A 24086-nucleotide genomic window follows, 5' to 3' on the forward strand; every position below is an offset into this window, starting at 1 on the left:
AATACATTATTAATCTTGATACATAATACATGATTGGTTTGACCATTATGCCAAGCGTTTGGAGACAAGCAACGACCGATAACAAAGAAGCATAGTTTTATAACAATAGTTTTATAACAATATTAACATTCATGGCATCTACATTTTATCCATACACCCAAAATCGCATCTAATGTTCGGCAGGTATTCCACTGCATTGCAGTCTTGTTAGAAAAGTAAAAGCTGTAATGTAAATTTAATAAAGGATTTGTAGAGAAAGTGTTATGGAATCAGCTGCAGGATTAAGGATTTGGTTTGTAATATTTATATTTTTGAAGGTAAATAATTTGGCTTTATGTAATCAAATTTGTAGATTATTTTAAGATATTTTTTAAATGGGAATTTTTTGCAATAGGATTTTGGTTGTAATATTTATATTTTTCAATTTGTGATAACCTATGCTAAATAATTTAGCTTAATCAAATTTGCAGATTACTTTAAGATATTTTTTAAGTGAGAATTTCAAATTTGTAGATTACTTTAAGATATTTTTTAAATGGGAATTTTTTGCAATAGGATTTTGGTTGTAATATTTATATTTTTCAATTTGTGATAACCTATGCTAAATAATTTAGCTTAATCAAATTTGCAGATTACTTTAAGATATTTTTTAAGTGAGAATTCTTTGCAATATTATATTTGATAGGATTTCAATATATTATTGCCAAGAATATAATATTAATGAAGAAATAATAATAATTCTTTCTAGAAATAAATCTCATTACTTATATATAAATATATAAATAAATAAATAGTGATATCAAACTGAAGAACCATGGAAATCTACGAATTTATAAACAAAAATTAATTTAGCGAAAATTAAAATCTAAAAAAATTCATTATAATATTTTGTTTAATAAAATTAAAATAAATTAATAGATTATTAAATGTATAGTCTAAATATTAAAAAAAAAAAAATTTATGGCACTTTTTTGGTTAATTTTGTTCTAAATCTTGTATACATTTTCATATATTTAAGTTGTTTAATTAATTAAAATTTATTGCTTAAATAATTTTTTTTAAATGCTAAATTTATTTATGCATTCAAAAATGTTCAAAAATACATTTTAAATCACAAAAAACCATAATATATCTAAAAATTTGACTTTCAATAAAACTTATTTCATCTATTAATTAGAATCCACCTATTATAAATTTGCAAACCAATTCTCAACCACATTTCTTGTTATTTCTATCTAACTTGATATGATGATGAATCCAAGTTAAGATAATTCTATACCGTTAAATAAATAAACTTGTATTTGCAAACCAATTCTTAACCACATTTCTTGTTATTTCTATCTAACTTGATATGATGATGAATCCAAGTTAAGATAATTCTATACCGTTAAATAAATAAACTTGTAAGACTGTTATTCAAAGTTTGGTGAACTGTTCAAAATCTTGATATGATAAATCCAAGTTAGCGATTGTTCTATACGGTTCAATTAATGAACATATATATTTTCTTTAACTAACTAGGACTGCTCTTCAAGTTTCTAGACGTGTTGCATTGCTGGAGGGGCATTCATGCTCAAAACGCCCTGTCAACCAGGACCTGAGTATCAAGTAATGTCTTCTTAAACAACACCTAGATATCTTCAAAGTTGTTTGCTGGCATTTTGTAACTTACTTTCCTGAAATGATAGAAAACTAATCCATACACTTGAAGAAAGAAGAAACTCATTTCATCAATCTGACATGTCACAATATGAAATAATAGAAAGGTGATCCCTACAAATGAAGAAAGTGGGAAACTCAGTTCATATTAATAATAGAAAAGTGATCCCTACAAATGAAGAAATTGAGAAGCTCAGTTCATATTTCGCAAGTGCAATTTAGATGGTAGCAGTCAACACCAGGAATAATAATAATACTGTAGACAAAGGATAATATACATATAAATCATAATACAGAACTATCATCTTGCCATTCTCATTTCTAGGCAGCAGCAACCACACTTCAATATACTCCTGATATACAAACATAAACCTGAAATTCTTACTCTATCAACTAGCCGATCTTCTATTATCATTACATGATTGCGCAGGATTCCTGTTGGTCTTCCTTCCAAACATACCAAACTTCATCGGGAGCCAAAGGATTATGGTATTGTGGCCACATTATCTCAGATTTGTTGGGACAAGCACAGGATGTGGGGCAGCGCTTTTCTAATCTGCATGAACAAGACAAGCCTGGAGGGCAACACTTAGGTGGCTTCCACGCTGGAGGACAATTATTGGGAGGAGGAGTACAGGGAAAAGTCGGTGGAGGTGGACAAATACAGGGAGGAGTGGTACAGGGTGGACAAATACAGGGAGGAGTGGTACAGGTTGGAGGCGGAGGTTTACAGGTTGGAGGCGGACAAATACAGGGAGGAGTGGTACAGGGTGGACAAATACAGGGAGGAGTGGTACAGGTTGGGGGCGGAGGTTTACAGGTTGGAGGCGGAGGCGGAGTTGGAGTCGGAGGCGGAGGTTTACAGGTTGGAGGCGGAGGCGGAGTTGGAGTCGGAGGCGGCGGAGTGGTTGGAGGCGGAGTTGGAGTCGGAGGCGGTGGCAGTAGCAGTTTGTGGGAGACCAAGCGGACGCAACAGAATTTTTTCTTCAGCAACTTGATCATGCAAACAGGATCCGCGTCTCCGATCACAATCAACGTGCTCTCATGCATATCGAGCGTCACAGATTCGATTCCTGCGATCGAAGTAACATTCAAAAACTTGAATATCAAAACAAATTAAATCAAAAGAACCCAAATTGTTAATCACCTTCTACTTTCTTAACAGACTGCAAAGAGACCAACATAAATACCAAAAACAAAATGCAAGTAATTGTTTACCTTCAATTTTTGTAACAGAATGCAAGGCGACCTTCTTGCATTTGGAGCACTTTAAATCCAACCATATCACAGTTTTCTGCACATCAGTCAGTCAACATGTCAGCATTAACGATCAAACAAAAATCAAAACCTAAATCTCACCCACATAGTTACTTACATAGGCCATCTTCCCAGCACTAACGATGTAAGGACACTGTTATTCCTTTCCTGAGATCGATCTGATAGATAATATTAATTAAGGGATCGAAGAAAAAACTAAGAACCCTTGTAAAAATAGAGTAAGTTGCTCGACCATTTTTTTTATAACCGAAGAAATCTAGTCTAAAACAACTGTTAGACATACATAATCTTGTCCAAAATTATACCAAAAGAACTATGAGAATCAAACTTCCCCACTTCAATCAGACAACATCCATAAGACTGCCTGCCGCTCTGACCAACTTTATCAATGGCCAGGAAGGATGGATGAATGAATTGTTTTGCACTACAGAAAGTGAAGAAATCATCGGACTGACACAATCCCACAAAAACCTTATAAATCCAAAGCTCTGTTGGCATCTAAGTCGTAATGATTTTTGGATTGTACATCTTCGCAATCTGGTAAGAGTTGGCATAAAATGAATCCATGTGCATTGTACGAGATGAAAGCATCGCGCCATTTGCATTGTACGAAATGACGACATTAAGGTTGGTTTTTGTCGCTGATTTTTTAGAGTTACTGAAATTAAAAGTTTATACCAAAGCTATGGAAATGCTTTTTAATTAATTAAGTTGTTTCAGTGATTTTTATAAATTTATTTCATCTTTGAATTTTTTATTTTTTATTTTCTTTTAAATATATTTTGGAAATTCATGATATTTAGTTTTCAAATTAATAGTGAGATAGTTAACATTAAGTAGATAGTTATTTTATTTTAGTGTAAGTTGATTTATTATTGTTAAAGTAAAATAATTGGTGATATGTAAAGAGCAAGCTTTCACCTAGGTTAAATAAGTTTAAGTGTTAGATCATTAATTTATTTTTAAATGTAAAATTATTAATCAAAAATTTTGAAATATAAATTATTAATCAAAATTTCTAAATCAAAGAAAATAAATTTTTAAATACCCAAAATCAAAATTTTAACTCAAATTTCTAACTAAAAATACAATTTTAAAACATACCTTATACCCAATTTTTTAACTTATAATATTTTTTGTTTGGCATAATTTTTGTTTTTACATTATATTAAATTAATATTTATTTATTTATTTTAACAATTAAATTCCCATAAAAGAAAATTACAATAAAATTTCCCTTTATTGAATGGATTTAAAATCTAAAATTAAAAATACGCGTACGAGTCATCCAATAGCCTACTAATCAGGGGGTCCAAGACCCAAAATATATAATCATCTATCACAGGGTCACTATGCCCATCTCGTTCTCCATGTTATTGTGAAGACAACGAATTATTTGTCCAAAAAAAATGTGATACAATTGTTGAGTTAATGCGAAAGGAAATGTGAAAGGAAAGTATGTTAAGAGTATACATTTTTCTCCATGTTCTTGTGAAGCCAACGAATTATTTGTCCAAACAAGATGTGATACAATTCTTGAGTTAATGTGAAAGGAAACGATGTTAAGTGTATATGTCTTTATCCATGTTCTTCTCAAGGCAACAAATTATTTGTCCAACCAAAATGAGTTACATATTATTGAGTTAATGTGAAAGGAAATTATGTTAAGAGTATAGCTTTTTTATTAATAATTATTAGGTAGAGGATTTGAATTAATAAAAAATCAGTATTGATTTATTTTAATTTTAGATATATTAAGTATTAAGAGTAGAAAGGTTGGCATTTTAAGAGATTTGATTCTTTTTGACTCTTAGAAAATCTTGATTTAAAATGGATCTAAGTTAAGTTTCGTTTAAATGTAAAATTTGAAAAAGGTTAGTTTTGATTCTTTTTTACTCTTAAAAAGTCACTAGTAAAAATGGATCTAAAATAGTCTTTCTCTTAATATTTTATTTCACCGGTTTCATATGCTATTTATGGTTCAAATTATTAATATTAAAATAATAATAGATACCCCTCTTTTATATATATATATATATATATATATATATATATGTTAAAGATTTTGATGATATTCTATCATTATCAACATAAAATATAAGTTGAAGATTTTGATGATATTCTATCATTATCAACATAAATCATGTTTTCCGTCCTAACAATATCTCTAAATGGGTGTATCTTATTTGGATTATACAAATTGTATATTTCAAACTTAAATTCTCAAAAAAAAATATTATACTTACAAAAGTCAAAATATATCATAATTAGACTATATCTCTCTTTTAATATGGTTGTGCTAATTGATATAATGAAATTGAGAAAAAAATATATATGTTCATTATTAAGCAATTTAAATTTGTTAAATAAAATATTCACTAAGATAGGAATAACAATTTTAAATAATTGAATTAATCATATAAAAAATTTCAAAACTTCATAAATAATATTTTATTAAAGAATAAGTTATCTCTTTTCTTAGGTAGATGTAGAGTAGATTTGTTGTTTAATTTTTTCCAATTATGTAGATGTCCATAATTTTTTTTTCTATTGTTTGACAACTCTTCTCTCATAGATTATATTATAAATATTGGACAACTTAATAGATTTTACATAGAATAATCTATTTTTGTTATCATCAATTAATAAAATGCAATCAATCATTTAATTTCATTAGCAATTCATGAACGTAAGTGTTGTTTATTTTTCTTATTACTTTATATTAAATTTGAATTTGATTTAACAATTCATTAACATAAGTGTTTTTTATTTATCTTATTACTTTATATCAAATTTGAATTTGATTTTGAAAGTTTTTTTAAGCATTTTTATGATTCCAATTTAGTAAGATTTTTTTGAAATCACAAGATTGATTTGAAAGCTCTCCATAATCCTAATATACTATGAACTACTTTTACATTAAAAAATATCTTAAATAAAAAACTGCATTAAAAACAATCTTAAATAAAAATTTACTTTTGCATAAAAAGAAAGGGATGTTACTTAACAAATAACATAATTTAACAGAAAATTATTTTGTAGAATTTTGACCAAAAACATCAAAATCTAAAGAACCACTTTTACATTAAAAAACATCTTAAATAAAAATCTGCATTAAAAAAGATCTTAAATAAAAGTCCACTTTTCCATTAAAAAAATAGACGTTACTTAATAAATAAAACAATATAACAGAAAATTATTTCCTATAATTTTGAAAAAAAACTTTGAAAAAAAACTTTAAAATCTGAAATAATGAGAGAACACGTCAGGAAATTAAAATGGACTTCATAAATAAAATAATAAAATAATAGTTAACATATTAAAATAAAAAGTGATAAATTTTTAAAGAAGAAAAAAAACTAAATTTTATTGCATTTTTGGGTTATGTCTTTTTAGGTTTACTCAAATACCAAGTGACATTCATTGGATACAGAATTAAACTCCTCATCCTACGACTGCCAAGTTTAGGTACTTTTGAGTAGACCCATATAAAAAAAAAACGAAAAACATCGCAACCAGTGTATACACTTAAGTACTCCTTTCTCTCCAAAACATTTATCCCTAAAATGAATATCATCCTATTCAATCCTATTGATTTAGTTTTGTTAATAATATTTTGATTTTTAAATTTATTTTTGATCTCAAAATTTTCTGAAAATCTATTTTTAAATTTTAAAACTAATTTATATTTTATTTAAATTTTTAATACATTTTTTTTATATGATAACAGAAAATAAAAAATGTAAAACTGCCAGTTGACTTTTCAACTTAATTTATCTTGGACTTGATTTAATTATTGTATGCCCTCCCGCAACGATATAAGCGTGGTTAGGTGACTATGACCCTAATCCCTAACCAGATCACTGCAACTGGGATTCTACGGCCGTCAATTGAAGAGCCTTTGATAAGCCCTTTCAGCGGAGCGTAGTCTAAAAGCTTTTCACCCCAATTTAACGACGAAAATGACGTGAGTTCCACTAGAATTGTCTGTTCATTGTATATATGGTTTCAGGAAATTCGTATTCTTCTGGAAGTCCTACAAAATCCGCTTAGTCGCCCAAAAATCACAACCTGCAGCAGCCCTGTGCTCACTAACATGATTCCACCTGGAGCGATATCTATTCTGTTAGTGTAGTTTAACCCTTTTTTTTTTCAAATTCAGATTTAGACGTGGACATATGGATACTGTTTCGTTCTTTTTTTTTTTTTATAGATACTGTTTTAATATATAAATGATTCAATTCTTAAAAACTTTCTAAATTCTTAAAAACTCTCTAAATTCTTCAAAATTTTTAAGTTCTTCATAAACTACAGACCCATAACTTCTTATTTCAAAATTAACTTGGAAAAACGAAAATAATTTTTAACATATAAAACAATTAAACTACGTTTATTACACTACTCCAGTCCCCCGAGACTGCTCCATTGCCTTTAACTATTCCACTACTCCATACTGCAGCTATTCAGTGGCCTCTCCTGGACTCAATTAACATATACGGTATTCGTCATTAATGGATAGGAAACTGTTTCAGGTTTTAATTTGAAAAGGAAGCTAATATAATTAAATAAAAATTATTAAAATAATTATTATAGTTATATTCATAAAGTTGTTGGTATATATTTATTTATGTCAATTTTCTGTCTTTTGGTATAACATATGAAAGGTAGGAAATGATGCCTATAGGTATATATTAACTATTTTATTGTTATGCTATTTGATAGGGAATATCAATCACTTTATTGTTGTGTTATTTGAAAGCAAATGTGTTTGACCTAATTAACATATAGGGTATTTGTAATTAATTCATGGGGAATTGTTTCAGGTTCTAATTTGGAAAAAGAAGCCGAATTTAGCTACAGTAATAAATTTTTGATTTAGAATAAAAATCATTAAAATAATTATTATAGCAATATTCTTTTTTTGCTGAATTAAGTGTAGGACCTTTTATTCAAATTGATAATACAACCATATTATAAAATGTACAACAAAGATGTGGGCCACCTAAAGCCTAGGAAACCGAGCCTCAGGCCTACTATCCAGGCCCAGGGCGCACAAAATCATGACAACGCAACCACAAAAGATAATCGGAAGCCCAAACCGTTTGATCTATCATCAGAGATCTAATGGTCATTAACAATATCGGACCGTTAACAAGCAGTCCATTTAACTCTTAAATCGGACCCGATGAACCTTTAGAGACCGCTCCATAAAAATTTCGGGTCCATTTTGGCTGATAACCCTCGCACATGTAATCCGCCCGAAATCCACCAGATGCATGCGATTCCCACCAATCTGCATACCATGCGAGCGCTATTTAACACTGCTTTCAAACCCGAAGCCTGATAAAGCTACTATTAAAGTTGATTTCAAGTCCGATTGTCTTGGTAACCATCTTGTATTTGCAACGCGGAATTGATGCGATTGCTGCTATTTCTCCTACCTGCTCGTACTTTAACCAAGCTCCCTGCATAGTCAATGAAAAGACTTTCTATAACATGATTCAAATTCATATAAATACTTGTGTTGTTAATTGATAGCTGCCCGAGAACCTTGGGATTGTAGAACTCTGGGCACATATTCCAGCCTAAGGACGGGCCATTCTTTTCATTTCTATCCCTAAACTGTTGTTTCATGTGGACTAACCTTCAACTGTTTCCAGAAGACAACCTGCTAGTATCCCATGCTTTGATAAAGCTCCCGGTCCATGTTCACCTGTGTGAGACACTCTGCCCTCAATCTTCCCTGGAATATCTCTATCCATTTATATTTATTGTTGCTTTTGGCACAGAGTACGCCTTCATTAGCTAAGATGTCCGCTAATTTGTTGGTTGTTTGGCCACATGAGTGAAACTCAGGGTTCTCATGTTCTACAAGTTGGATTGAATCCTTTCATAGACTCGCAAAAGCCTCCAATGTCTCGAAACTTTTTCAAGAGCTAAGCCATAGCAAATTCTCTTGACCGAGTTGATAATGAACTCAGAATCTACTTCAATTATAATATTATAAAGATTTGAGTCCCTTAGGATTTCTAAGCATTGCTCTAGGGCCATGAGCTCTGCCATATTGTTTGTGGCTTTCCCCAAATTACTATTAAAGATGATTTTTATACAACCCTTTTCATCCCTTATCACTCGTCCATAACCAGCCATGCTCGAGTTTCCCTTAGAGGCCCCATCAATATTACATTTCGAAAAACCTTGAGGGGGGGTTGCCAAAAATCCTTATCAACAATTATATGATTTGTATTTTTGTTTCTGCCCTTTGGGGTGAGCCCCTTCATACCCAACTGAATTATAATCTGCACATCAGTATCTTTAGGTTGGTTCTCAGGGGGGTTTTTAATCAGAGTTCCAACCGTCTCATTGAGCTGTCTTAAATTTTTTTCCATGATGCACTGGGAAGAACCTTTCCTGTTTTTGAATATTCTATTGTTGCGTTCTTTCTAGACATCCCAGATTATAAAACTTGGCGCTAAAGCCCAAGCTTTGTTGACTATTTCATTATCAGAGAAATTTTTCCTCCACTTCTTTAAGGTGCTGGTAATACTCCCCATGTCTGTGTCTGTTTGTTTGAATATTAAGGCAATCCAATTCCACAATGTGGATGTGAATGGACAGAGGTTGAGAAGGAGAACCATAGTTTCTTCTTATACTTCACATAACTGGCATTTAGATGGAACAACTACCCCTCTTTTCCTCAAGTTTTCCCAGGTTAGAACTTTTTTATGCCTACTGACCACATGAACAATTTGATCTTCATCCAACTTTGGTTCTGACATAGGTCCTTCCATACCCAATCAGGGTTTGGAAATTCAAGCCCAATGGCTATTCACTTAGCCTCTTTGAGGTTAAAGTTGCCTTCATTGTTATTGCCCCATCTCAGCTGGTCTGCATCAGCTGATGTCAGTATCCTTCTCTGTTCCAAGATAGTTTTTAGAGCTTCTGCTTGTGCCTTCAAGGGGGAGTCATCACTGTATTCCAAGTTCTTCCATATCATCCATTTTCCTTCACTTTTTTCCTGATCCCAGAAATCATTACTCCGAGTAACCTTTTTTTGTCAGTATCGTTCTTGAGATTTGCAAATTCTTCTCTTAACAATTTGGGTTCCTATTGCAACTTATCCTCCCAAAACCATGCAACATTTCCATCTCTAATTTCCCAGAAACTGTGTTTCTAAACAATGTCTCTATTCTCCCAAGCTTTGTTCCAAATGTGGGAGCCTTTGATGATCCCAAACATTCTAATGTGATCCCTATCTTGCGAATTGTGTGCATATTTCTGTTTTCAAATTTGGGCCCAAGGGGAAGCTGAATCTTTTAGCCATCTCCACCATATTTTTGCCCCCAAAACTTTGTTTAGCACCTCAGGATCATCGAGTCCCAAACCTCCATGTGACTTAGGTTTACAGATATTTTCCCAGGCTACCAAGGCCCATTTTTTTTCTCTCCCCCTTTGCCCGAAAGAAAATCTGTTTGGATATTTCTACATAGTTGCATGACTCCTTTAGGAGTTGGAAGGACTGAAAACATAAAGATGGGACAATTTGTAAGACAGCTTTTGTGAGCACTAGTCGTCCTGCTATGTTCAAAGACCTACTTGTCCATTTTCGTATTTTGTCCTATAGCTTATTAATCACAATCTCCCAAACCGTCTTGCTCCGAGGTTTATCAGTTAGTGGTACTCCCAGATATTTGGAGGGTAGCATATATCTTTGAAAGCCTAGAATTCTGGATATATTTCTCTGAATATCAATGTCAGTATTAAAAAAGAAAATCTTTGTTTTGGTAAGGCTTACCCCTGTGACTGCAGCCATTCCAAATTCTTTAAGGATTTGTTTGTAGGCTAGAGCTTCCCTGACTGTAGGTGTTCCCTATAGCATATTATCATCCGCAAATTATTGATGGGTCAAAGCATCTTCGTTCATGGTGAGTTTTGCCTAACCCTTCCATCATGAGAATAAAGAGGAAGGGTGAGAGAGGATCTCCTTGTTTGAGACCTCTCGTCGGATTAAAGGGCTTGGATGGTGAACCATTTACCAGGATTGAAAAACTAGAGGTAGTTACAAGGGCCATCACCCATCTTACCTAGTTATGGTCAAATCCATATACTATAAGAACTCTCCGTATGTAAGCCCAACATATCTTATCTAGGTCAAGTTGTATAATCATTCCCACCTGCCTATTACTTGTAAGTGAGTGAACCACCTCGTGTGCTTGAATGATATTTAGAATTTGTTTGCCTTCGACAAACCCAATCTGTTCCTTAGATACGAGAGCTGGGAGAAGGGGTTTAAGCCTGTTGGCAATAATTTTGGAAATTATTTTATACACCACATTGCATAATGCTATTGGTCTGAATCTGTCTAGTGTCATAGCATTATCTTGTTTTCGAATTAAGGATATGAAAGAGGTATTGAGTGCGTTCAAAACTGTTCTATTTTTCCTCGAGTCCTCCACCACATCTAGGATATCATGTTTGATTATTCTCCAACATGCTTTAAAGAAGTCAACATTAAAACCATCCGAGCCTGGTGCCTTCCCATTTTTCATTTCTTTGATGACTTCACTGACCTCCTCTTCATTCACAGGCTTGTTTAGATTGTAATTGTCTTTTCGTGTCACAAGCTTAGGAATGTTCTTTGTAAAGTCACTGATGAATTTTGATCTGTCCAAGAGAGGTTCCTTTGCTATGCCTTGGAAATGTTTAACCAGCTCAGCTTCTATTTCTTTGTGTGTATCGAATTGATTCTCTTGAGAATATTTGATTTTTGAGATCCTGTTATGAGATCTATGACCCATGGTAGATTTGTGAAAAATCCTTGTGTTGCTTTCTCCTTCTTTTAACCATTGTACCCTTGATTTCTGTTTCGAGAATATCTCCTCTTATTTGCATAATTCATCCCATTCCCGTTGATGGTAGTCAGCTTGTTCCTTTCTTTCCCCATTGAAGCCATCTGTGATGAGGATCTGGTTAATTTCATGTAGCTTTCATTCTGCCACTTTTATGGCTTAAAAAATGTTGCCAAACTCATTCTTATTCCAATCTTTAAGACTAATTTTGATATGTTTCAATCTTTTATCCAGAAGGAACATTTTAGTGCCTTGAACTTGCATATCCTCTGTCCACCATTTTTCAATATTGCTGATAAATTCCGGATGGGTGAGCCAAATTTTTTCAAACCTGAAAGGTCTGTCTCTTGGAGTTCCTATAAAGGACACTTTAAGTTGAACAGGCCAATGATCTGAGCCACCAAAAGGGAGTATCATCACTAACAGGTCAAGGCCTATTAGAATAAGGTCCTCTGAGATTATAAATCGGTCTAGTTCTGAGGCCACCTGAGACTCTCCTCCCCTTTTTTTATTCTAGGTAAAGATGCCATTACTTGTCTCTGTGTCTACTAGCCTCATATTGTTTATAAAATTCTGAAATGCTATTGAGTCTCTGCCTAATGATTTGGTTCCACCTCTTTTTTTCTGACAGTGACCTAATCATATTAAAGTCCCCTCCCAAAATCTAGGGGATGCCCGAATGTCTGTCTCTTAGATCCTCCAGTGAAGTAAGAAGTCTTAGTTTGTCTTTAGGCTTATGTGGACCATAAACATTTGTGATTAAATAAAATTCCTTGTCCCCCAAAGGTTGAATAACAGTGATAAGTAGTTCCCATCAACATCTAGGATTCCTATTTTTTGAGGGTTCCATAGTGTGAGAATTCCTCCTGCTATTTTGTCTACTATGACTTTTAGATATTCATGTTTATTCAACCATTTGTTGTGAATCTCTCTTATTTTTTCTACTGAACATTTTGTTTCCTGGATAAAAATCATATCTAGTTTTTCTTCTTTCATTCTATTGCTAACATTCATTTACCTCTTTTTACTCCCTAGACCCCTAATATTCCATATTTTGAGCTTCATTAAGAAAGATTTGTAAAAGAGTAACTAGTTAGGTCTTTCATCTTACCTAAATCAATCATGAGTTTTCCACACTCTATCAGCAGCTCATTATGTTTTTTCCTACCTCTTTTTCTGCCTGGATTCCTAGGAGCTAGTCCCGATGCTGCCTTCATTGTTTTCACCCCTTCGTTGTCCTGACTATCATGGTTTCTTTTGACTCCAGAACCTTTTGCCTGAGTTCTCCATAGGAACAACTATTGCACTTTGTTGAACTTATCTTGTGGTAGCGAATCCATTCCTTTGGTGGTTCCCTGCTCTAGGAACTTTTCTAGATCTAGATGCTCCCTATCGAGAATATCCTGCAGTTCATGATCCTCTGTTCCCACCTCGCTTGTGTTCATCTCTTTGTCCCTATAAAGTTCCATAGTGTTCAACAGGTCCTCCTTTTGTTGGTTTTTGTCATGTGTGTGCTCCATACTCTCTTCCATTTCCTTCTCCACATGGTTTACCTCCAGAGTCTGAATTATGTGATCATGCTCCTCTTCTTCTTCTAGTACCTTGTACCTATTCTGACTTGGCTACTTTTCTTCATTGATTTTCTTTTGGTACTTTCTCCCTCCTTTACCTCTGTTTCCCACTTAGCTAAAGTTTTCAGTTTCTTTCCCTGATGTAGCATTAGTTCTTCTTTCCATTTTGTTTAAGCGACAATCCCTGAATAGATGCCCATGTTCATGGCACTTGCGGTATCTGAAAGGAACATGCTCATAGTCCATGACTTGTACCCATTCTTCATCAAAAACTTCCAAAATTACTTCATCGGGTAGATCTCCAGAGAGTTCCATCTCTATGCAAATCTGGGTAAAGGAGGTATAATTTCCCCGCCTAGTGGCCTCTGATATTTTAACAAACTGCCCTAGTTTATTTCCTATTTCTTTTAATGATTTTGGTTGTCAATAATCCAGTGGTAAGGAGTAGAGCCTTACCCAAACCAGGACCGAAGTGAATGTTTCGCGCTCCAGGACAATATTCATTACCCAAGGTCGCATATAGAGGCCTGTAGTAGCATAGAAGTAGGGCCCTCCTTCAAACACTCTGTCTTTATCCTCAATGTTCATAAAAACAACAGTGAAGAAACCCTTTGATCCTAGGTGCAGATCTATATCCCTCTTAGTGTCTCCGAGAAAACTAGTGTCTTTTCAATCTGCTAGCCCTCTAGGATTGGCAGCTATCCTAGAAACAAACAATCAAAGAAATTTGGAATTTCCTCTATGTATGATAGATAAGAGAGAGGCAAAGGAACCAACTTGGATCTTCGACTTGACTCCTTGCTTGAACTCTCCCCCTCGACAAAGCTTGCAATTCATTTCCTACTTATCCTGCTTAGAGAATACCTATAGTGACAAAGTAACAAAACACCATCAAAGCATCTCGATCTATTATATCATAAGCATTGCAGAATCAGAAATACAATGAACATACAATGGCATTCACAAATAATAACATTCACAAATACGCGATTGTATGGAGGAAAACTCAAAGAACTTTATTAAAATATAAGAGAGAATTACAACCCAGCTGTCTGATCCATCATCATCCTCCCAGCATCAAAGCCCTCTTCACCTCATGAAAAGAAAGATCACCCAACAATACAATGTTCTTTCTCAAAGACAAACTATCAGCACTTCCTTACAAATTATAAAATTCCCGCCTCTAGATCTCTCGGATGAGGGATCGATTTATAGATATCTGCAAGGGTGTGAATCATCTCTGGGTTTTTGATTAGCGTCATTCCACTTGTTTTTCTTGGTTCGACCTTGAGATTTCTCAGATCTCTTACTCATCCGTAGGCGAATTCAAAGAGGCAAGTGTCATAGGAGAAGTTTCTAGAAGATTCCATGAGTATCCACTTAGCAAACTGTCTCGGAAATTTGTCCATTCTCGCTCATCGCACCCAACAAAAGGCCTCTTCAGTATGCATTGCACCTAGCTAGTGTAGCAGTCAGTACGCATCACACCCTGATAGTGGAGAAGTTAGTATGGTCCAATTTTGGCCAGTTCTGAGTGGTTTTTTAGGTGGAACTTCTGGGCAATGATGTAATCAGTTGACCATGATCCTTTAGGGTATGAAACAACACTTTTAGGGGTTAAAGAGCCCTTGGTTTATCGACATATAAGATTGGGGTTGCAGTGCCCAAATATGTCTATAACAGTTGTCCCCTAAAGCATGAAGTCGTAAATCTTTTGATGTCAGGTGAAATGCTTAATCATGAGGATTTGAGGTATTTGACCTAGAAGGTGACCTGTATCAGATACAATACAATACATCATCACAATATAATTTTCCATGATCTAGCTAAGGCAGGCATTCCCATGCTCAACTTTATAAATTCATTTTCATGTACATAGAATAGATAATCGTCTGCAGTTGCAGACTGGTGATTCTTTATATGTAGAGTCATCATCCCTTAACTTGGATGATCATCCATGCAACTTCTGTGGACATTTGATGTCCTTATATTACTGAATATATTGCAGCCCGGAGGGATGAAACTAGATCCGGGGTCTTCAAACTCATTTAATCGTTGCCCGATGTACAAGTCGATCCATGCGAAAAGATGTCCTGAAGTCGAACATGGATAGACATCGCCTGCTTACCAGCCAATAATGTAAGCTATTAATAGACGCGAGAGGAATCACCCATAATGATAATGACCCTCAAGGTACTATAGTACAATTCAAGTGGTGTGAATATATGATCTGATGTTAAACACCACGCAAAATCCTTTGGTCGAAGGCCATTGATGTAAACTTGTCACCGAAAGTGAGAAACTTTCCATTGAGGCATGCAAGCTTCAAAGTACTGAAAGGGTTGTTTCTAAGTAAACTTCTTGGATAATGAGCTGATGTCGACAAGAAGTGACCCATCGTAGGAGGGCCTTAATGTATCCCACATCAACAACACGAAACGAACCAAATGATTTTCTGGAGGTGAAAAGCGATCTGACGATACAAGGTTCAGGAATGGTGGCCATGAAAAATGGAGGGTGAAGTTATTGCAGTGGATGAGACACTAACTGGATGGTGAATTCTCTGAATGACTTCTCTTAAACATATCAGTGACATAGAGATGGATTGGTAACGTTAACCCCGAAAGATGGATGGTATAGAGGACCAATGGTAATATGACTAGTGAATGGAATAACCCAACCTGACTCAATCATGGTGATGGAGTGAAAGTGTCATGTTCAAGAGTGACCTGCTACCAATAAAATTCTTTAAGCTTTCTTCCCTCTTTCCCCAGTCATTGCTGACCAGCACCTCTTTATTTTTGTCAAGCTTGAGGAGGATAACATATGCTTGTTCTATAATTTTCCCTTTAGGCAAACCTGTCACTATGTTTTAGTGAGCCTAGGGATAGTGAAACTCGTTCTTGTCTCGATGGACAAGTTTGTCACTATTGTTTTAACAAGTTTAACAACAAGGATAACTCGATCCTTTTCATGTTTAGAGAGTTTGAAAAAATGGACAAAAAGGAAACTCCACTAGTTCTTTTTCGTAGCATAATCCCTTAAGTCTGAAAAAGGATAAAATAATACGAAAGGGATGATTTTTTCGATAACTTTAGCGAGCCGAAAAGACAAGCACTCGAACATTTTCGTGAGATAATCCCTCAGGTCCAAAAAAGATTAAAATAGACAGGAGGGATGGCACTTCCAATCACTTTAGCGAGCTGGAGAGGCCAATAGCTCGACAATATTTTCATATTTAATGAGTCTAAAAAGAGTTTAAATTAGACTCGTTTTTTGAGGAAAAAGTGGTGTTTAGGGTGGCTAACAGGACCACTCGTTGCAGTTGTTCCTAAAAAAAGGTAAACAATCAAGTGGAAGCGTATGATCGGCCAAAAGAATGGAGGTGATGGTAGGAGCACAACCAAAGCTCAAAACGTTGATATTATGACAATCACAAAGGTTATTTACCGAAGCTGGGTTCATTTTTTAATGAGCTTGAACTCTAGGGGAACATATGCATAGTGGTAGGTTTATTTTTTAACGAGCTTGAACCATGCAATAGCATTGCTCATGTCGCAGTTCATTTTTTAACGAGCTTGAACTCTGGGATAACATATGCTCATACCCTTTTTATGTGAGATAGAAACGACAAAACTAAAAAGGTAAAAAAAGCTAGAAAACTACAAAGCTAAGGAACTACTGAGGTTAGGTAGGATGGTTTTGTCCACGTAGCAAACAAAACACTTCCTTTGCTTCATCTACAGAGCAGACAAAGATGAATGGTGCATTAGACCAATCACCTAACCTAAGAAGTTGACAAACTTAAAAAACTAAAAAGCTAAAAGCTAGAAAGCTAAAAAGCTAAAAAATGAAATATGTCATTTTTTACTTGCATAAAAAGGTTTGCATGCCCCCAGACATTGAGAAAAGGAGAGTCTCCAGGTAACCATATGGAAATCACTGCAGTTAAGCAGGATTGTTTTTGTCAGTGGAGCCGATGAAAACTTCCTTAGCTTTGTCTACCAAATAAACAAAGGTGAATGGTGTGAGATAACACTTCCAATCACATAACCTACAGGATAACCTATCTTTTCAGCTGGGTTCGTCTGCCTAAGCAGACCACGGTGCATGCCCCCTAATCTTCGTTACATTCACCGGACTATTCACGGTAATTAGGTGGATGGAATGAAGGTTGAAGAGACATTCTTGACGTAAAAGGACCATTTAGGGATGTTGTTTGACTTGAAGCTGTCCTTGAACCAAGAAATGAAAGCTGGTCAACCGTGACAATTTTGATTTCATGCGGGAAACACATCACTCGAAAGAGTGTTGAGACAATAGCTTCCATGTTGTAAACATAGTCACGCCCAAGGAATAGATTGTAATCTAACGGTCCTTGGACTACCATCACGTTCAAGTGAACAGTTTTCCTTCTCAAAGTTATCGGTAATAGGCATAAGCGATGGCGAACCAAGAACTTTCCAAGGAGTTGAGGAAAGGATACTCACTGAAGCCCCTTCATCTATGATAGTGCCAGACACGATCATTTTATGAACTTGTACTATGATCTGGAATGGTACATTAGAAGGAAGGCGGGATCTTGCTAGTCGATTCCAATCGAAGGAAGTGACTGACTGCTTGGAGGGGGTACTGAATAAGTGGTTGAATTGACCCCTTGAGTAGTGGGAACTGGGGGATTCTCTTCCTGTTGTGAAGGAACGGGTAGATTTCCCCCAAGTTCATTGGACTCTAAAGTAATAAAAAGAATTTGAATGGTATCGTTCTCATTCTTTTTGGGAATGGTATCATCTGAAGGTGGACCTTTTGAAGGTAAAACTGGGTCGACTGCCATCTCGACCTGCTAACTTTGGTCCGGTATGGACTCAGAAGATTCACCCTCAATGATAGGTGTTTTGACCGACGATTGAGTTTTGTCAATTAGATTTTCAACTAGTAAAGGACTTGGTGAGAGTTTCTTGTATCCAAGTGGAAGTCACTGCAGTGAAGCAGGACATTTATGCAAGATTCGCTTGGCATCATCCAAAAAAGGACAGCGGGGAAGGGTATGGTCCCCTTCACATAGTCTACATGGAGTTTTGACCTTTCCTTTTTGTCTGTGAACTTCACTATTACTAGTTGATGGTGTGTTGTCAACATGATCACGAGAGGTTGATGACAACGGATGGTGCGAACAGGGGGACCATTCTCTCAAGATCTGAGGAATGTACAAACATTCTTGATGAAAATGGCTTCCTTTGCAAATTATGCAAGGAAATATAGGAGATTTAGTGTGCAGATTTTCACCAGATGATTCATGGTTGCCCCCTTGCTTAACTAACTTCTTCTTCTTCTTCTCCTTCCCTTTCTTCTTCTTCTCATCTACTTGGTTACTAATATCACTATTTTCACCAAGCGAAGAGGAAGAAGGGGAGGGAGAAACAAATGATGAAGAAGGCGAAGGGTCAATTTCAGTATCAACTGGTCGATGATTTGATTGTTGAGGAATCATGGTATTTTGAATGATAGAGGTTGAGAAAATCCAGACCAGCAGACCAATTATGATTCCTAGAAGGGACAATGTGGCCATATACGGAGCACCAATATTTCCGCAAGAAGAAAATGGACTAGGATTCCCCTCAAGAGGGATTCCATGATTGGTGGACTCCATTATCTCAACCTAAGATCAATGAAGGAACAAGGATGTTATTCTGAATTAAATAAATTTTACTGACACTTTGACACAACTTTGCTTTTCAATTTTTAAGAGTCGAGAAAAAGCTAAAGATGACTCTAGTCCCCTTCTATTTTTAATGAGCCTGAAGTGACAAGTGCTCAGATGGACCTTTTCTTTTAAGGAGTCGAAAAGGAACGAAAGTGACTACTCTGGAAATCTAGACAGAGGGATTACCAAACTAATCGCAAAACTGCAATATACACCTTGGTGATAAATTAAAGAAAAATTACCGAGTTATTTATGGCAGTCAATCTTCTCGAATGTTGTGCTCAGTGCATTGCAATCGATAGGGCGGCAGACACGGCTTCCTATGGATAAAGGATATAAGCCTATTGTGGTCTCCCAATATATACTCGACGGTACGGGGAGCACAAGTCCGTGCTAGCACTTGTCATATCAAAGAGGAGGAATCACCCAACCTTTGATGAAAACAATAGTTATTAGATTTTACGACGCCGGAACACGTCTCTAGCCTAGACCTCTAAATGTGTTGCGTTAGGTTCCAAAGCGTTGTTAAGTTCATTGAAATTTATTTTAGAGTTGATCTTGCTTAGAAGTTTTCCTTTCAATGGTTCACTGCGTGATGTAGATGTAAAATTCCTAAATGCAATCTACAATGATAAACAATCGTTGTTTATTTTTAGCAATGAAAATCCTAGCTACTAAGGAAAGAAGATTACGGTTCTTTCAAACAAAGAGAAAAGAGCACACACTAAATGCACTTTTCCTAAATCATCTTTCACACACAGTCTAAATGCAAATGCAAATGCATGTATTTGTTTTTCGTTCCCTTAATGTGAGGAATGCCAAAAAAGAGAACTAAGTATAGATCTGAAACATTTCACTCAAAGCGACATTTCGACAATTTCTTTTCAAAATGGAAAGGAAGACTAAACGACACTTTTCAATTTCGAATAGAAAATGCTTTTGACACTTCGAATAACAACAAATCAAATCAAATACAAATCAAAAAGTTCAATCAACTACCTAGAGAAGGAAGACTCAATGACACTTCTCTTTTTGACACAAAAAACGACAGTTACGACACTTTTTGCACCAAAATGACAGATCGATTTAAGTAACTTTTCGACAAAGGATTGTAAATGATGGACAAATACATAAAAAAATTTACTAATCCTTATCAATGGAGGCTGAACAATGTAATGCAAGCAGGCTTCAGCAATGAGATACTGTTCATAAGCAGCAAAAAACAACTAAACAAAGTTGAAAACAAAGACAAAAAAACCCCAAATTTCAAGGAGAGAAATAGGATTACTCAGTCATCACACCTGTGCTTCACAGAAATAGGGATGCATCACACCTGCTACACTCGGGAAGTGCGATGCATACTGGTTCACAGTGACAGACAGTGCGATGGGCCAAGGAGCGCAACTGAGATGGGTTTTGGCTCAAATTTGTAGCTGATTTCAGTGAGTTACGCTGAGCTATGATGAACAGTAAAGAGCAAAGTACAAGGGTATGATCTTGAGAGGTGATTGAGCTAGCAAAAGGGCATCTAGAATGCTTGTATGTCAGATGTTCAATTCATAAACTAAACCAGAGATTGACTGAAGCATTCATCTATTTTGCAATTTCAGAGCAAGAGCAATTCGAAGGCTATCTGGCTAACTTCAGGCTCCATCTATAGTTTATAAAGTAAACAACAACAACAAACAAACAAACTATTCACTCCCCAGTATGGTTGCCATTTTGTTTCCAGGAAAACTAGTGTCTTTTTTATCTGCTAGCCCTCTAGGATTGGCAGCTATCCTAGAAACAAACAATCAAAGCAATTCGGAATCTCCTCTATGTATGATAGATAAGAGAGAGGCAAAGGAACCAACCTGGATCTTCCACTTGACTCCTTGCTTGAACTCTCTCCCCCTTGACAGAGCTTGCAACTCCTTTCCTACTTATCCTGCTTAGAGAATACCTGTAGAGACAAAGTAACAAAACACCATCAAGGCATCTCGATCTATTATATCATAAGCATAACAGAATCAGAAATACAATGAACATACAATGGCATTCACAAATACATGATTGTATGGAGGAAAACTCAAAGAACTTTATTAAAATAGAACAACCCAGCTATCTGATCTAGCATCATCCTCCCAACATCAAAGCCCTCTTCACCTCATGAAAAGCAAGATCACCCAACAATACAATGTTCTTTCTCAAAGACAAACTATCAGCACTTCCTTACAAATTACAAAATTCCCACCTCTAGATCTCTCGGATGAGGGATCCATTTATAGATGTGTGCAAGGGTGTGAGTCATCTTTGGGTTTTTGATTAGTGTCATTCCACTTGTTGTTCTTGGTTCCACTTGGAGATTTATTAGATCTCTTACTCATCCCTAGGCGAATTCAGAGAGGCAAGTGTCATAGGAGATGTTTCTAGAATATTCCATGAGTTTCCACTTAGCAAACTATCTCGAACATTTGTCTATTCTTGCTCATCGCACCCCACAGAAGGCCTCTTCAGTATGCATTGCACCTGGATAGTGTAGGAGTCAGTATGGATCGCACCCTGACAGTGGAGCAGTCAGTATGGTCTAGTTTTGGCCAATTCTGAGTGGTTTTTCAGGTGGAACTTTTGGGGAATGATGTAATCAGTTGACCATGATCCTTTAGGGTATGAAACAACACTTTTATGGGTTAAATATCCCTTGGTTTATCGACATATAATATTGGGATTGTAGTGCCCAAATATGTCTATAACACTTAGGTTTCCAATGATTCTTTATCCATGCCTATAAGGCCTTCTCCTTTGGCCATAACCCCATGAATTTACAAATGACTGCGTAATTCACCATGTGTTCGCAATGTGCCTATAGCACTGGATCATTTAACACCACTCTGGGTGTGATATTTGCCCTAGGCTTACACGATCTAGTTCGATTTCTGGTATTTGCATTCTGATTTTCTCCTTCTATTCTTTTTTCTTTTCTGACTTTTTCCTCCATATTTTCCTTCCCCTGTGTACCTCTATTGTCTTGTTTCCCTCCTCCTAAAATTCACGTTTCAGCCTCCAGAGGTTTCTTGAATTAATTGTAGACTGCCTGACTGTAGGAGGGAGTGGAACTCCCCCCCTCTCGCCTCTCCATGGTGCCCAATGCTTAACTCTTGCTGCAAACCCTAGCTCTCTCTGCTGCCTCTCCTTCCCTAACTATCATCCCAATCTCCCATTAGAGATCTTTATTATAGCAATATTCATAAAGTGGTTGATATATATTTATCTATGTCATTTTTTTGTCTTTTTGGTATAACATATGAAAGGTAGAAAATGATGCATAGGTATATATCAACCACTTTATTGCTGCTATTTGATAAGGAATATCAATCACTTTATTGTTCTGCTATTTGAAAGCAAATGTGTTTGAGCTTATTAGTGGCCCATAATTGATTATGGTTAAATATGAGCAATATATGGTAGATAACAATTAACCATAACTAATAAGTGATGGGCAATATAATTATAATTACACAGAAGGTATTCATTTCAAGTTTTGTTTCATGAACCTTAAAGCACTTAGCAACTTAAGCTAGCACACTAGGATTTGTCCCTCCAATTTTATGCCTAAGTTGCATTTCTCATTAGGTATTACTTTCACTACAAAAAAAAGGGACATTGGTGAGGGTCAAAAAATGTCACCATAAGCTCATTGGTGACGGTCAAAAGAATCTCCATCACCAAAAAATGAACGTCACCAAAGGTGGCATCACCAAAAGTATAGATGTTGTGGTGACATTTAAGGTCCGTCACCAATAATGATTTATAATATTGAATAGTGACCGTCACCATTTTATATGAGCAATGGTGATGAAACTTAACCTCCGTCACCAAAAATGTGAACGTCACCAAAGGTATAGGTGTTGTGGTGACATTCAAGGTCCGTCACGAATAATGATTATAATGACAGATAGTGGCCGTCACCATTTCATATGAATAACAATGATTTATTGTGATGGACCTTTCATAGTCATCACTATTTATACATTGATATGGTGACATTCATTGATTGTCACCGTTTCTTATGAACAACAGTGAATTACAGTGATGGACCTTTTATGGCCATCACTATTGATGCATATATATGGTGGCGTTCGTTGACCATCACCATTTCATATTTTGGTGAGGGTTGAAAAATGTCACCATAAGCTCATTGGTGATGGCCAAAAGAGCCTCCGTCACCAAAAACTAGTCATCATTCCATATGAATATCAAGGCACGATGGAATCGAACCACCAACCTCCTGCCTGTAATGCAGGTGCTCTTCCATTGAGCTATCACCCTTTAAAGAATTAGAATTTAAAAAATTAGACCTTAAATATCCAAAGATGCAATTGCATTGATATAAGGAAAGAACTGTCTACCTCTCAATGATAACTATGTCCTCCCATGTAACAGACTCCCTTACTTAACTAGAAGTGGTTTCTAAGCTAATCCAATACTCAAGGTGCAATTGTGAGAGTGGGGTTTAGAAGAATTTTTTTTTGGATGTAATTTAAATTCTCATTTACCTAACCTGGTCATTTGTGGACATTAATATATTCTTTCTTTGTTTCTACTTTTAATGAAATTACTATGTTGCAAACTATTGATGCCATGAAGCAAAATACCATTGCTCAACTTTGAGAGCAACTTGTTGAGAAGGACAAGTTTATCCTAAATCTACATGTCCTCAATAGAAACAATGTTCAAGAAGTAAGAAATTTAATAAGTATTAACAATGAGTTTGGGAATCGCCTTAACAAATTACAAAACCCTGCCTCTTTCTATTATGAAAAATACAATAATGTTTGTTGAGATGACAAACAAGAGGGGGTAAAAAAAAATACTAATGAGCAATAAAGTAGCTTGAAAGTAATATTGATTTACAAAGATCAAGCATTTATGGCCTCTATATATTCAACATAATTGGGAAACTAGCAATTTGTGACTTGGTTTACGTTATGTGGCGATACATACAGAATTAGGGATCCCCAGCATAGCAGAGAGAAGAATGAA

The 24086-nt window shown here is 35.4% G+C and overlaps 1 protein-coding gene across 2 annotated transcripts; it reads right to left on the bottom strand.

Annotated features, from left to right (window-relative positions):
* Positions 1-1833: 1833 nt before the first annotated feature.
* Positions 1834-3416, bottom strand: LOC149235669 (uncharacterized). Of its 2 annotated transcripts, none has more exons than XM_089461431.1 (4): positions 3243-3416; positions 3035-3095; positions 2878-2953; positions 1834-2732 (listed from the first exon to the last, which is right to left on the bottom strand). In XM_089461431.1, exons 2-4 carry the CDS (start codon positions 3041-3043, stop codon positions 2074-2076), a joined length of 744 nt encoding a protein of 247 aa, XP_089317557.1. In that variant the 5' UTR covers positions 3044-3095; positions 3243-3416; the 3' UTR covers positions 1834-2073. The 2 variants fall into 2 exon arrangements, with proteins under 2 accessions (XP_089317557.1, XP_089317556.1); XM_089461430.1 differs by having other exon boundaries at positions 3221-3416.
* Positions 3417-24086: the final 20670 nt, after the last annotated feature.

Source organism: Pinus tabuliformis, chromosome 8 (genome assembly GCF_031772625.1).
Source record: "Pinus tabuliformis cultivar Carrire ecotype Pingquan chromosome 8, CPIR1, whole genome shotgun sequence".
Taxonomy (NCBI): domain Eukaryota; kingdom Viridiplantae; phylum Streptophyta; class Pinopsida; order Pinales; family Pinaceae; genus Pinus; species Pinus tabuliformis.